The sequence below is a fragment of the Myotis daubentonii genome, chromosome 7 (genome assembly GCF_963259705.1).
Source record: "Myotis daubentonii chromosome 7, mMyoDau2.1, whole genome shotgun sequence".
NCBI lineage: Eukaryota > Metazoa > Chordata > Mammalia > Chiroptera > Vespertilionidae > Myotis > Myotis daubentonii.
Window position 1 is genome coordinate 28283735 of NC_081846.1, and position 15542 is coordinate 28299276.

The 15542-nt window shown below is 47.3% G+C and overlaps 1 protein-coding gene across 1 annotated transcript in view; it reads right to left on the minus strand.

Moving 5' to 3' along the window:
• Positions 1-2486: 2486 nt before the first annotated feature.
• COL4A4 (collagen type IV alpha 4 chain) overlaps positions 2487-15542 on the minus strand; it is a 94821-nt gene continuing 81765 nt past the window's right edge. The window contains exons 43-47 of the mRNA XM_059703355.1: positions 14984-15109; positions 9533-9649; positions 7317-7505; positions 5561-5847; positions 2487-5188 (exon numbers count right to left, since the gene is read on the minus strand). Of these exons, the coding sequence (XP_059559338.1) occupies positions 4925-5188; positions 5561-5847; positions 7317-7505; positions 9533-9649; positions 14984-15109 (983 nt within the window). The 3' untranslated portion in view covers positions 2487-4924. The remainder of the gene's footprint in view (positions 5189-5560; positions 5848-7316; positions 7506-9532; positions 9650-14983; positions 15110-15542) is intronic.

The window sequence follows — 15542 nt, forward strand, 5'->3', positions numbered from 1 at the left end:
CATGTTTTAGGGTGCCCATGCTCTTCCCATTGGCTGCTCCCATTTCTGCCTTGTGTTCTCTCCTGTTTGCCCCACTGAGCCAGCTGCAAGGGAGGCAGCATTCCGAGGTAGGTAAGAAAGTGAACTCACGTTGGCTTGAAAGAAAATAAATGCACCAGATTCATTACAGTTGTTTGGGGATGTCATCACAGAATTTTATACATAATAAATGAAATTATAACCTGTAATACAACAAAGACTGAATTGTCAGTAACAGACCAGGCATCTTGCAAATGGTACATTTCGAAAGTCTTTAACTTTACAACCATAGGTTAGAGAAAAGGATGCAATTTATTGGACCCGTTTCACATTTTTCCTATGAATCATTAAATATTTAAGCACCATAAAATTCAAGCATCTCATGTGGATGTGGCAGCCAGCCTCAGTGGTTTAAAATGCATTATGCAGAGTCTCTGGCAGATAATAACAGTGACAATTGCAGAGTACTGATTTTTAATGTCAATTGTTTTGTCCCCTGCAGAACTTCCTGATAATGTCCCTGTAGGAAACCGTGACTTTTTTGGTGTGGTATGGTAGCTTTTAGAATTGAAATAAAATAGCATTCCCAGACATTAGAAATTGACCAGGTTTAAGTAATTCTAATTAGTAATTTGTATGCCTGTGAGAATCATAATATAATTATATATAAAAATATATTTTTCATATTCAATGGTTTGTTTTAAATAGAACATGTGACCATAATCAGTGCACCGTGGCCGCTATGTATTAGGTTTATAACCAAACTTAATTTCCAATGCCAGAGTATATGTTATGTCCCATGTTATAAATGAGAAAATTGGGGCTCAGGGAATTGGTGTAACTCACCCAAAGTAATAGCAAAAAGTGACCCAACCAGATTCAAACCTGGGTTCAACCAACTCTAAAGTCCACATTTTTCCACTGTTCTTGCAGCCATACTGCAGCCATAAAAGTTAACAATTATCAAATTACTCTGCTGAGCTAATAAAAACACAAATCTAATGTACTTTCCTGGAACATATAGAATGATTTGCTTTATTATAATCAGAGGCTCAAAATCTTTGATAAAATCCAGTTTTGTGCACCATTCCATTGACTATTTTCCTAAGCACCGAGAACATGTGTAAGTTTGTTAGAGGCGACCTTGTGCCAGGAAGATCTCACATCACCAGGGAATAGAGATTTCAGCCCAAGTCAAGTCACATGACATTTCAATGAAGAGTCTTCTCTCAGCCAAATCTCTCAAATCTTACTTCTGAAATTTTAATTTTTGGGAAAGCAGCTATTCTTCAGGAGGGAGTGATGGTTAAAATTACCCTCACAACATATGTGCACACCCACAATCTCTTCTTACAATTATTCACCTGAAGCCAATTGATAGACTTGTACATCTGAAACCTATATAATTTTATTAATCAATGTCACCCCAATGAATTCAATTAAAAAACATTTAAAAATAGATGTCATTGCCCATTAAAAAAAGGAACCCCATATGCAGAGTGAAACATCTAATGCCTGATGATGCTTGTTGAGTTGTCATTGAAAAAAGAATTATGTCAATAATGCGTCAGCTCTGTGGAGACACTGGGCGTGCAAAGATGAGTGGAGCCTGGTCCTGCCCTCCGTTTTAGCAAGAGAAGGCAGGAAGTGTGATGAGACTATACAGGAGCCACGTGGGAACAGGGGAGAGTGGACAGTTCCTAGTCTCTCTGGGGAAATTCACATAATCTCAACTCAGTCAGTCTTTATAGGTAAGGAGTTGTCTGGCAGGTCAACTTCTGGGGCTGGTGGAAAGAGCAGGAGCAAAGAAAGTCACAGCGATCAGAACCCATCTCTCTGGTGAGCACAGAGGCAACCCAGACAGCCCCTGCAGGCCCCTGCACCCCGTGAGAAGTCATTGCACTCCATAGGCAGGGCAGTCTTGGAAGGGGTTTTAAGCCAAAGAATAACAATCACATTTGCATCTTAGATAAACGACAATTGGGATGGGCACACAGAGGCATCAGTGGCGGGTGTCTACCGCAAGAGTGTAGGTGAAAGACAAGGCTGTTAGGCAGGTACAATGAGGCTGGAGAGGAAGGGTGCACCCACAAGGGGTGGTGACGAAGCTCAGGCCTTTGGAATATGAGACCAGCAGGAAATGAGCCACCACTAGCAGCCTGGACATAAACCGCAAAGGAAACCTGCAGTCCCCAGCTAGTGACCCAGAGCAATTCCCACTGGGCAACCTAGACTCGGTCCAACCAGCCAAGCGGGAGAGGGGCTCTTGGGAAGAGGTTTTGGTACTGATAACCATCTGTGATGGGTTAGAATAGCCTGAGAGCTTTGTCCATCCTTCACAGAGAAAGGACATTTCAAAGTGCATTGATATATGACCAGGAGGAGAAAGTAATGGCTTAAAACAACTCAGTCTTCTCTTCCAAGAAGTTATTTTTCCATCTAGATAATTTAAAATGCTCCCCCTCCCCCCCCCCCCAAAAAAATCAGAAAGCATCCCTAGCCAGTTTGGCTCAGTGGATAGAGTGTCAGCCTGCGGACTGAAGGATTTCAGGTTCGATTCCTGTCAAGGGCACATGCCTGGGTTGTGGGCTCGATCCCCGGTTGGGGGCATGCAGGAGGCAGCCATTCAATGATTCTCTCTCATCATTGATGTGTCTATCTCTCCCTCCCTCTCCTTCCCTCTCTGAAATCAATAAATATATATATTTTAAAAATCAGAAGGAAGCATTTTGTTACATTTTGAAAGGGCTCTTATGTATGAAACCAGTATTTTGAACAATCTCAAATTATTCAAAACATCCCAGGCTCACCGTGGAGCAAACTATTTTTTACAAAGTTTACTTGGCAAGCTTATTAAAGTTGATGCTACCGAAGTTAAAGTGTTTTAAATATGTTTCTGATGTTTCCTTTTTCACCCTTACCTCTTCTCAGAAAATGTTCTCATACCAAGCTCATAAATGAACAAGACAAATTTTTAGAGTGCTTGAGTTTTGGTAATATATGATAAAGCTTTTGGAGACAGAAAATTATAAGTATAAATAAGGTTGAAATTGACTTAAATTTCAGGTGCTTAAAAATATGTACTATGCCATACCATAGTTTAAGAACATCAATGAATGGGTCAAATGAACTCAAGAAAGTGTTTCATCTTAAAATGCACATATTTTCTATTTTTACCGGAAAGTATTCTTAAAATAAATTATCATCCAGGGACACCTCATACAAGACTCATTTGAAATGTGTTCTGCGTAAAAGGGCACATTCCTAATCAATGTTTGGCCAGGAAACTATTTCTTATAAACAAACTTTTAATTGAGTTTTCCTTCTCTCAATTATTTTAAGTGCATTGAAATAGCACTAAAATGAGTGTCACTCTCTCATGAGAAATGTCTTTCATTTTCTCTAAAGTGACTTTTTTTTAAATGAGAAAGGCAAGTTTCCTAAAAATATTTTTCAACAAGCCTTTTGATATTTGTGACTAGACCACTGAAATCCTGCCAAAACAGAAAACATAGCCTTTGCTATTCAGAAAACTACTCCTTATAAATGGACATAACTCCTAAACTTTTGTAGAAAATGTTAATACCAAATGTCAAACCGCTGCCTTGGTATAATACTGATAGAACATATAAGGATGTTTTTAAAATTGGGAAACCAGGATGCTCCTATGAAAATAACAAGAACATAAAATTCAAATTGTAGGCTGTCTTTGTTGCATTTCAAGATAACACTGTTCTTTCTTCTTCCTGGTGGGGTGACCGTGACTTAAATGAATCTTCTTACCTAGGTTTAATGAAGTCGGCCCTTCATTTTCTTGGAAGTGCATAATGATAGCTCTGTCACTTCCCCGGGTGAGATGCTATTATGTGCAGGGAGCCGAGTGTCCACTGTGGGCTGTGAGCCAGCTCTGCAGGGGCCGCTGGGGACCTGAGCGCGATGCTTTGTATGAGCCGCGTGCTGCCCGAGGAAGTCCCAGGTGGCTCCCGTCCCATTAGCACGCACGCACCGAAGACAAGCTGGACCCCGACTGGGGAAAAGCTGCCTGTTTGGAAGTTCGCTGCCATGGGAAGTCAATTTTTGTGAATCACTGTCTTAATATTCATTAACAGCTTTTAGGCTCTTAATCCCTCATTGAATATATTTTTTCCATAATTGCTGCTTTTCAAACGGGTTGCCAGAGTAGGCATCTCCATTCTCTGACAGATGCAGCAGAGAACATAATGTTTTACGTTCATCTGCAGTGTGTTTATGCTAATGCCACATCTCCGGAATACGGCCGCGTGGTCCTTTCTGGCACAGCGATTCAGTGTGCTTTGAAATGAGCTGTTCATGCTGGCTGTGTGGATTTTTTGTGTTTAAGTCTCGTTGGGTCATGGTTTTACCATTATTTAAAGTACATGAAAAAATAGATTACAGAGGAAATCATTTTGAAATGTTGGAAAACTCTACTTTCCAGTTTCATTTGTTGGCCTATGTATTTTTTTTCCTGTAAAATCCATCCCAAAGCCCCCCTGTATTCCAGAGTAACTGACTTTAATTGTTTGAGGTGCTATTAATCAATGAATGGAGTTTTCAGTAATGTAGCTTGCCATTTGGACTTTATCACCTATTTGCCTTTCTGTGCATTTTTTAAAAAATGATAAAGCTAGCTCTTCTATCCTCCTCAATAAAATAAGGAGATCTGGGTTTCATCTAGATTGGTGGGTCCAACCATATCCATACACATAGCATTTGCTTAATCTGTCCAGAACAGAGAAATACAATACTGTGGGAATAAACGCAATCCAACAGAACGAACCGCTATCACAGGAGTCGAAAATGAGCACCATTAAATCCCAGCACGGCCCAGGACCACTGAGCCCCTGGGGAGTGTCTCTCAGTGGCACGTGGGCGAGTCCTGGGTTCTCTAGCTAACCTTCATGCAGACCTGACACCTGCTGATTTTCTGGCGCTGGGCCTGGCTTTCCTTTAAGGTTTCTGGCGAAGGTGCTGCGGAAAATTGCAAGTGTGGTTTGACCGCCGTCAGCCAGAAGCTGTACTTGTTTGCAAAGAAGTGGCAAGTTCCCTGCCGGCCTTGGCATTCGAGGAAGGGAGCGGCTCGGAAATCTTCCAGGCAGCTGCCGGGTGACATGAGGGCCTGCCCTCCTCCTTGGTCCCCAGCGCCTGTGTGCTGCCAGGACAACAAGAGAATTAGGGCTCAGACACACGCAGACAACCCCAGACCCAGTCGGGGACATGCTGAGATCTGGGCCTGACTTTCTCATTTTTCCTGAAATGGTTCCACGAAGACCAGACTAGCTCTGCTGAGGGCAAGTGCAATGGAGATGAGTTGGGTGCACACAAAATTCAACCATTCTCACCGATGCCTGAATCATCTCCAGCTTCTAAATGCTACCCAAGTAGAATTAAAAAAACAACCTAACTGACAGTGAGGAAAAATGACCGCATGTCCTGCTGCTGCCCATGTGCCCTGAGTTCACAGAATTACTGTGCGGGGGGGACAGCAGAGGCTGTGACGAGACCGCGGGGTGTGGGGACTCACCATGAGGAAGGAGTACCCGATCCAGAGGCTCCGCCAGGCCCGCGGGCACGGGGGAACGGACTGGTCCTGGCTGTGCAGCGCCACCGCCTGAGCGGGCGCCTCGCACACGGCACAGCGGCTGATGTAGGGGCGGATGTCCTCCTCCGACAGCGGCGTCATGGGCAGGGGCGCGGCGCTGGCCAGCCAGTAGGACCTGTCGTTTCTCCGGGCGTAGTGGCACACTTGGTGGATGTTGCAGTAGGCAAAGGGCAGTGTGCTAAACACGGGGAGGCAAGACCCCGCCAGACCTTGGGAAAGAGAAGAGACAGCTTGGCATCTGAGCCACCTGTCCCGGCGTGCCCAGCGACCTCCTGCATGTGCTCTGTATAGACATGTGGTCTGGACACATGGAGGCCCTGGACAAAGTCTACTTCTGTGCTGGCGAAAGTGGGTATGGGCCTGACCATTTCTGCCACCTCCCTGGTCCCGTGGGCCAGCCCTCATTCCCACAGCCACGCATCACGCAGCCAGGTGCGGGAGGAAGAGCCACAGCACCCCTCTCTTCCCCAGGCTCCTGGCCTGGCCTGGGGGGAGGCTGGAGGAGTACACAGGCCATGAAAATGCAGCGTGACCTGCCCTATGGATGAGAACTGTGGGCTGGGATTTACGGGAAGGCTAACCAGATTGAAGCTAGGACCTGAAAGACGAAGGTTCGGAGATGGTGACGACTATTCAAAGAAGATGCAGAGTAAACAGAGTCAAGATACTGAGGGAGCAGGGAGCTCGGCGAGCTCAGACGTTCAGGGCGGAGAGGTGGGAGAGGAGGTCTGCGTGTGTCTCTTTCTCAACCAGAGGTCAACCAGACAGCATGTGGGCTGTCAGTCCGGTTAAGGGGCTTGGATTTTCCCCCAGTAGCTCTGCAGAGCTTTGTGATATGCGCTCTGGCTCGACCAGGACGGAGAAGTGAGATTGCTGGCGAGGCCAGGCAAGAAAGTCTGGCGGCAAAAAGGAGAGAAGAGAAGCAAGCACAGTCAGATATGAGCGTACTTCCTCTCCCCTGGCCCCTCTGATGGGAAAGGCCATGGCTGAACCCCAGGGAGAGATAGAGAGGGACATGTCAGTAGCTGCCACCTCCAGGCCTGCACCCTTTGACCATAATAGCCCAGTGAGGGGTCAGGCCCAGTGAAAGCAGTGACAAAACTCCCCCCCCTCCCCTGTCACCCATCCCTGCAGGCATCTCCCTCCTCTCCCCCCCACCCCCCGCCCCCAACCTTCATTATCTGGGAATGACAGTGTTTGCTAGCACCCGGGTGCCTAAACTCTTGGCTTGAAGTCAGTCTCATAAATCTGCCATTGAAAACTGATAAGAAGTACCAAGGATGCCTCAAACTCAGTGGGAGTGGGCAGGGAGTTGGTGCTGGGGAATGCCACACCATGTAAGCATCGGGATGCTGCCAATACACCATTTACATTCAAATAATTTACACGGGGAAGTGAAAAATCCCCTTTTATATCAGAGTTACAACTCACTAAGTATAAGTTTTTAAAAACTAATAACCAGCCAGATAATAATAATAATGGTAGCTAGAATGATCCCTTTGGCACGTCACAGGATCACAGATTTAATAGCCTTCACTGAGAATTAACATGGTAGTATAAATAGAGAAAAAAATCCCAAAGAAGATGAGTAATCACTTGATGTTTTTGAATTCATAAAATTAACCCAACAGTTTTACTTTTAGGCAATGCACATGGGCATCCAGCTCTCTGTACGTACCGAGGTCCTGATTGTGTGCTCTCTCCTGTCCTTCCACGTAGAGCAGACTGTAGCCCGTCCAGAGCCTGGGCATGCCCATGGGGCAGGTGGGCTCTCCATCCGTCTGACTGTGGAGAACCAGGAGGAAGCCACTGAGGTATCCAGGGCCGACCCCTTTGGGCCCAGGATCCCCAATGGGCCCAGGAGGGCCTGGAGGAATAAAGGAAAACAATGAAGGCCATTTAGGGGGGTCAGTTTCACAAACATTTCTGAGCACCTCTGTCCGGTGCATCGCTAAGCACTCAGACCAGAGAGAGGAGCACAGCAGGGCCCACTGCCAGAGTGCTCCCTTACACCCCTGCGATCTGTGCACACTGCTCACTCGGCAAACGTGTACTCCAACCAACCTCCAGGCATTGGGCTGTGTTAGCATAAAAACAAAACAGACAAAACGCCCTGCCCTCCTGGCGCTTACACTCTACCTGGAGAAATGACAAACAATACGCAATATAGAGGTAAAGTGTGAAATATGTTAGAAAGTGATGGGCGCTGAGAAAGAACTAGAACAGGGTAATGGCACACCTATGTGTGATCTTCCAGCTGTTCCAGCCTGGACAGGGCACCTGCCCGGCCAAAAAGGTGGTTCTTAAAGTTGGTCTCCCTGGCCTGCTCTCACTCTCTCTCTCTAGAGCAGCGGTTCTCAACCTGTGGGTCACAACCCCTTTGGCGGTCAAACGACCCTTTCACAGGGGTCGCCTAAGACCATCCTGCATATCAGATATTTACATTATGATTCATAGCAGTAACAACATTACAGTTATGAATTAGCAACGGAAATAATTTTATGGTTGGGTCACAACATGAGGAACTGTATTTAAAGGGCCAGAAGGTTGAGAACCACTGCTCTAGAGGGACCTGAACCTTCTGCCTTTAGGCATATGTTCTTCTTTGCTTTCTCCTAAGCTCCAAGGGCCCTTCTTTTGCCTCTTTAACTTGTTTCCTGCGCCCATGCAGCCCAGCTGGCTCACTTCCTCACTGCTCACATTCTGTGACTTTCTAAATATACTTTTGCTTATATTTGGGCGGGGGAAAGTTGGTCTTCCCAAACTTCCAGAACCTGTCTCGTGGTTCTGGCAGAGTGTCAGGCCCATTCTAAGAAGGACAAAGGCTTGGGAGCCACATGTTGGACTTCTGATCTTTTATAAGGGGGGACGTGGGAGGAAGGCCTAGTTCCAAAATTCTCAGTGGCAGGTGGGAAATAATGAGGCCTGCAGCATGCGAGCAGGGCCTGTCCCCTCTGGCATCCCTCAGGGACTGACCGACTGAAGAAGCCTATGGTGATTTCTAATTGCCAAGAGCAAAAGGGGAAGTTTGACTTTACAACCAAAAGGCTTTTGTTTTAACTTGTTTCTGGAAGATCCCCAGTCTCTCCGAGCCATTTGCATTGCACACCAGAGTTTGCAAAGTCATAGCTGTGGACTGGATCAGGCCTGCTGCTGGGTTTTGTTTGACCCAATCAGGGTTTCCAAGGTGAGGTCTTGGGCTTGAAAAGCAGAGTGTAGGGGACAGGGGGCTGCATGTCCACATGGCAACCACAGGCCCAGGCTGAGCTGTGGATTCAGGCAGGGCTCCTTCTGGTTACAGAGTCCGCCCAGCCCTCCTCACCCCTGTGGTCTTTAGGTCCCTGGAGCCTAACATTTATCCTGGTGCCTTATACTTCACCTTTCTGTCCAGAAGAGTCTTCTCTCTCCCCTCACACAATGCCCACTCCCAAACGTTTTCCTTAGGAAGGAGCCCTGCATGCTATATACATTTACCGATGGCTGTACACTAGGATGAAGTGAACTCAGAAAACCAGAGGCCGGGTGAATCGAGGGTGAGAACCCTCCATCATCCCAGGATCCTCAGCACAGCCTCTCAAAGGTGGTCACACGGCAGGTGCCAGGCTTGCCTTGGCACATGGGGCCTCTGAGATGGCTGAGCCTCTTGTGATAAGGTGCAGTGCTTTGGGAAAAGACTGGACTGGAGACAGGGCCTTGACTCCTTTGTAGGGTGGGTGAGAGTCAGAACCTGGGGATACCGCCTGGTTTGTTCTTGCTGTTTCCATCTCCCTGACACCTGGTGAGTTGGTGTCTGAGGCCAATGCTTTTCACAGATCAGCTTGGAAAGCTGGGGATCCCGTACCCAGTTCTCAGATCTGCTTGTCAGAGGAAAGACAAGAAACTGAAACTCTTTACCTGGTGCTCCAGGGCAGCCGGCTTCTCCCATGTCACCTCTGTGTCCCGGAGGCCCAGGAGGCCCTGGGATGCCATCCTCACCCCTCCTGCCATCCAGCCCGGGCTCTCCTTTGCACCCTGCACAAAGTCCACGGTGGCAGTGTGAGGCCATGTGACACCTGCTGGCCGCAGCACTCGCTGTGTGTACACCTGTTCCACCTGAACTGCGCAGCTCATTTCACCCTCCAGTGACTACTGTCTCCACTTGGCACTGAGGTGACTGAGGCTCTGAGAGGCCAATCAACTTGCTAATCAAGGCCAAAGAGCCAATAAGGGGCAGAGGCAGGATCTGAAGCCAGACCAGGAAGTGTTGAGAGGTTTTCACATGTTCTTCATATTCTTATATATCTGACCTTTTATTTTTTTTACATTAAACATGTATGGGTTTTACCATTAAATATTATCCTAATACTGATTTTTTAAAAAGCCAGGATGAAGGAATGAATAAATTTAATAGGATTCAGCTAGGGGTCAAGTTAAATTTGGAGCCAGATAAGAACAGCGATTTTTTTGCATAGGCTTTTTTGAATGTTTATAGAGTGCTAAGTACCACAACAATCCTGTTGGGTGGATGATCTAATTCAGCCTTGACAGCAGTCATGTGCCCAGGTACTCTCATGTGCTAGACTACCAGTGGGGAGACTGAGGCTCAGACCTGCTGCAGAGCCGGTCACACGCGGACAGGAAAGGGGCCCAGGTTGGCCGAGTCCAGAGGCTGTACCTCAGCCACCTGCTTCATGACACGGCACAGAGCTCAGGTGCACTCCTTGGCGGGTGTGCGCTGGGGGACCAGGCACAGTCACATTGGTGCTCGAAGGGTTCTTTAAGTGTTTTCTTACTTTGGGCCAAGACACCACAATGCCCTTTGCTCAGAGTAGCAGGCATGGTCCTTGCTGTGAAGCAGTGCATTGCCAATAGCCCTAGTTCCCCAATTTACTAGCCCTCTCAAGGCTTCCAGTCTTCAGTTATTCTCCCTTCTTCTTTTCCTCTCCCTCTCATTCTCTCTCAACCTCTCTACCTCCCTACTTTTCTCCCTCTCTTTTCTTCTCTCTCCCTCTCTCCTTCTCTGTCTTCTCTCTCTGCCACAAATCAGCTGTCTTCAAATAACATATCTGTTATTGTGGGGGGTTGGGGGAACACAGGGCCCCAGCCCTAACCCTAACCCTAACCCTAACCCTAACCCTATTGAACTCAGAGCATCCTTTCTCTCTCCACCCAACGAGATGATTCCAACAAGTGGCCACTGTGCTCTCTGGAAGGGGCTGCCTATGTGCTGATAAGACAAGCCAGTGACCAGGCTTCTCATGGAAGAGATCAAGGGCGTCCCCCTGAGATGTCTAGTGGGGAGATCTCTGTGGATCTGAGAGAAGAGTTCTCTCACCAGACATTATCATGTGGCTTTGCTCCCATTAGGGAAGACAGAGTAATAGTTAGGTGGGTGACATTTCTGAAGACGGGAAGGAAGGCTTTTGCTAGCCCGAGTTGTGTGCCCAGAGCTTCCCACTACCTGGACTTACTCTCTACCTGGAACTTGCTTTAAAAAATAAAATGACATCTGAGAGCCCGCCAGTGTTCGACGGATGACCTCCGCTGAGAGGGTCCCATGTGACTTGAAGAGAAACACACCTCAACAGGATGTGGGCACGTCCATTAGGCAGTAACAGCTCCAACCACAATGGAAACCGCCTGGTATTTGTCACCGGGAGCCTCAGCCTTTGAAGCCACCCGGGAAGGAGAGGCTGTAGATCAGAGACGTGTGAAGAGAAAAGCACTAGACTTTCCGTGGTGGAGGCCCCTCAACAGACCCGAGTGATACTGAGTGTGGCTGTGACGCACGCTCACTGGGGCAGGAAAGAGCAGGCAGGCTTTTTCCTATGTAGATCTCAGCTGCAACACTTGGTTATGTGCCTGGTTTCATCAGCTCAGCAATGAGAAAGATTGTGAAGGGAAAACGGGAGGAAACTAACAATGTCATTTTAAGTAGAGATGGGACTTCCTAGTGGCAGCTGATCCTTCACAGCCAACCTTGTGTGTGTGTGTGTGTGTGGGGGGGGGTGTTTGCAGCCCCTCCCACCTGCAGATGACCCAAGTCAGTCAGGGCTGGGCCACTTCAGACCCTCAGAATAGACTCCTCACTTTTTAGCAACTGGACAGTATGACCAATGGATCCAGGGTAGTCAGCAGGAAGAAGAGGAAGAGGGGACCAAGGAAAAGAGGGGTCCTTTATAATAGTGGCCAGGGGCACCCATCAAAGAAGGGGAGTCCAGAAGAAAGCATGGTTTGTAAGTAGGTACACAGGAGGAAGCTGGGCTATGGAGTGGGGCAGCCCTGATTTAACATCATCACATTCTGTGGCAAAGCTGTGGCCTTGGGGAATTCCCCCGGCCAGGAGGCAGGGTCGGTGACATCAATAAGGGGCGGGCACAGGAAGCCAGAGAAGGACCTCTGTGGCCACCTGCAGCTGGATGAGCCCATCTGACCCCACATTGGGCGGAATCGGAGATGACAGGTGAGCACACCTGGGCCCAGAGGCTGTCGGCCGGTCAGAAGCTCACTATGAAGAAAGAATCTCGTATGTGCCCAAGATCACTACTAAGTTAAAGTGTACAGAATTTGCCCAGATGATTTTTTTTCTTCTCGGTTACTTTCCTTGGTTATTTTCCAAAGCCACCATGAAGCAGTGGGTCTCAACCTTGGCTGCCTGCCACGGCCATCTGGGGAGCTTCCTTAAAACCCTGACACCTGGGCTCTGCTTCCCTCTGCATTTTATTGGTCTGGGATGAGGCCCAGACATCAGCCTTTTGCAAGCCCCGTAGGTGACTTTAACCTACAGCTAGGACTGAGCCATGAGGGAAGGTGTCACTCTTAACTGAATTTTAAGGACAGCATTCATATAATATAGTTAGCGTTTCTCAAACTTGAACATACTTGCAATATTTTGGAGATCTTGTTAAAATTCAGATTCTACTAGTAATTCAGTAGGTCTGGGGCATGACCATACTTTGAGTGGAAAGGATGGAGCTGGCTCTTTGTTACCAGGTTATTAGGCCAACCTGCCCCCATCTGTGCTCCTGCGTCTCCCTGTTGGACAATTCTGGTTCCTCTAAGCCCAATCTTTTCTCAAAGGCTCCACTCAAATGCCACCCCTTGCTGGGGTCTTAGCAGCTCTACAATCTCCACACAGGATTCACCACTCCTGGTATCACTCTCATAATGCCTTTCCCTTGAAACTCCTTTAAAACACAAATTATTATCTCTCATCATTGAGCATGACTTACGCTCTGCTGGCCATGTCTGCCCTGAGGCTGTGAGACCGTGGGCGGGGGCAGGAAAGAACATCTTACCCACATCTGTACTGCCCACACCTACTACTTTCTGAAGAGTAGAAAGAGTCTGGAAGCATTACATGAACTGAATTTGTAGAACCCCATTATAGGCTATACCTTCTGCTTGGAAGTTATTTTGTAAAGTTTGGGGGGAGGGCAGCTCTCATTTCTGAAAAAATATATACAACAAGGCAGCTTGGTTTTAAAAGCAGTTTGAGAGATGAGTTACCCTGACTAAGAGCTTTATCCTTGTGCTGAGAGCCAAAGCAAAGAGGGCAAGCGACTGCCAATTCCCAGGGCTTGTGGGCTGTCAGAGAAAGTGGCTCCAGTGGACGCCAGTTAACCTGGTGCACAAACACAGATGCAACGCAGCAAGTACAAACAACAGCCCCACCATCACCACTTCCAGGAGGGGTCCGAAGCTGACACCGCCCCAGAACTACTCAGACTCTAGCGGAGGGGACATCCGGGGGCCCTCCACTACCTGGGAGAAAAGCAGGTGGTGCAAAATTCCTGCTCCCAATTCCTTTGGCCCTAAACTGAAAAGAGCTAACACCACAGCTGGGCGGTGGGGGAAATGAGATTGTCATGGCCTTGTGTCTCTTAGGATCATTTGCACACAGGTTTCTAGAATCAGGGGCACTGCCGATTGGTCCGAAAAGATCAGTGACCACCAGAGGACCAGCCCAGACTCCCTAACCACTAAGTAAATTACCCAGTGCCGTGGAGATATGAGAAGAGAAAATAAATGATTTGGAGGATACTTTTCAAAGGAATGGTTTAGTTTAAATCCTTAAAGAAGGATCCTGCTGCCCCGACGAGGACTGAGCAATGCTCAAGTCAATTAAATAAACAATGCAGTCATTGCCATAATTAGAGTGAACCTCCCTCATTTCTCCCTCTTGCTCCTCCGAGAACGCACCTCCTTCTCTCTGCTTGTACACTGTTTCTGCTCCAGGGAGCCCAAATTCAGTTGTTCTTCATTGAAAAATCAAGTCAGCAGCTATTACTGACATTGAACAGAGCATCTACTCTGTTGTGCTAAGAAGTTTCAAAACCTCATGTCCACAAGCTGCCCAAATATAGAAGACTTAAGTAGAATTTCAACATAGAAATGGAAGGGGCAAGACGATCCAGTGCCGGGAGCCAGTCTATCCTTGCTGTTTCAAGGGACCTGGCATATATGGCATACGGTTCTTAATATGTTTGCTCACCTTCTTGGCGCTGTGTTTTAACCAAGGTCACCTCTCCGAGAAAGGTTGAATCCCCAGGTAGGGATTTTCCCCTGAAGTTAGGGAGGGAATAAAACCTTTTAACTAAGTGCCAGGCGGGTAATTAATCACTTTAACTACAAACAATCATGCTTAAGCTACATAATCTTTACTCCCTGGAATGGAGATAAGAAACACCCTAACCTTTGTAATAGAGATTGATAGGATTGAATCAACTGGTATAAATACAGATGTAACAAGACAGCAACACACAGAACTCAGAACACAGAACTTAGGAGAGAGAACCTACAGACAGAACCTACACAGAACCTACAGACAGAAGAACTTCGCTGGAGAGAACATGGCAAAAGATCCTGGACTGAACCTGACTACAGAAATTGGCAAGAGAACCTGACTAGAACCTGGTGACTGAACCTGGCTGGAGAACCTGGACAGAACCTGACTGGAGAACCTAGCAAGAGAACATGGACACAGAACTTGGCTGGAGATCCTAAGCAGAACCTCTCTGGAGATCCAGACCAGAACTTGACTGGAGATCCTGGCTAGAGATCCTGGCTAGGCTGCTGAACACTGTCTCCGTGTCATTCCCTCTTCGCCGACTCCGTCCACACCTTTGGGGACCCCTGGACCTGCTGGGGCTGGACCCCGGCAATCCAGTTAGTATATGATTAAACCTTGGGATAAATGTAGAAAAAAATAGACATGGGGAAGGAAATTTTCATTACTTCATCCTCACTAGTTGTTTAGGCTCAAAAAACAAACAAACAAACCCTACATGGAAAAACACTGAGTTTTCACGTCAGCAATATGTACTAGTATATATCAATAATGAACAATCAGTGTCAGGCTCCTACCTGCTCCTGGAGGGCCTCTCCTTCCGGGGGGCCCCATGGCTCCTTCTGGTCCTCTTGGGCCTGGTACCCCAGGAAGCCCCGGGATTCGGGGGCAGGCATCCAAATCTGCAGGTGGCCCCTGTTCACCTGAAATTGGAATTGCCACTTTTGTGATGAATTCAAATGCTTATGAACAAGCTCCTTCTGCCAGCTCAAGTTAGAGAGACGGGCTCCTGACTCTACACTTATCGAGAACGTCTGGCAGCCCTTGTAAGCTCCAGAAAGCATTTTGTCCAATGACTGACTGACTGAATAATTAAGTAAGTGAATGGGACCTCCTAGGAAGCAAAAAAAAAAAAAAAAAGTATGAAATAATGAAGGTTGGTTGAATCAGCAATAATTTGGTGAACTTCACAGGATTTTCAATCTTTAGGCCACTTTTTACTGGGGACCCAGCCACAGGTGGTGGGGGGAGAGGTATTCCTAATGCTCAGCTTAACATCTGTCTAATTCATCACTCTACATTGCAGCCAGGAGGGGTTCCATCGTGTCTGCTACTCAGAGAGAGGAACCTTCGGGA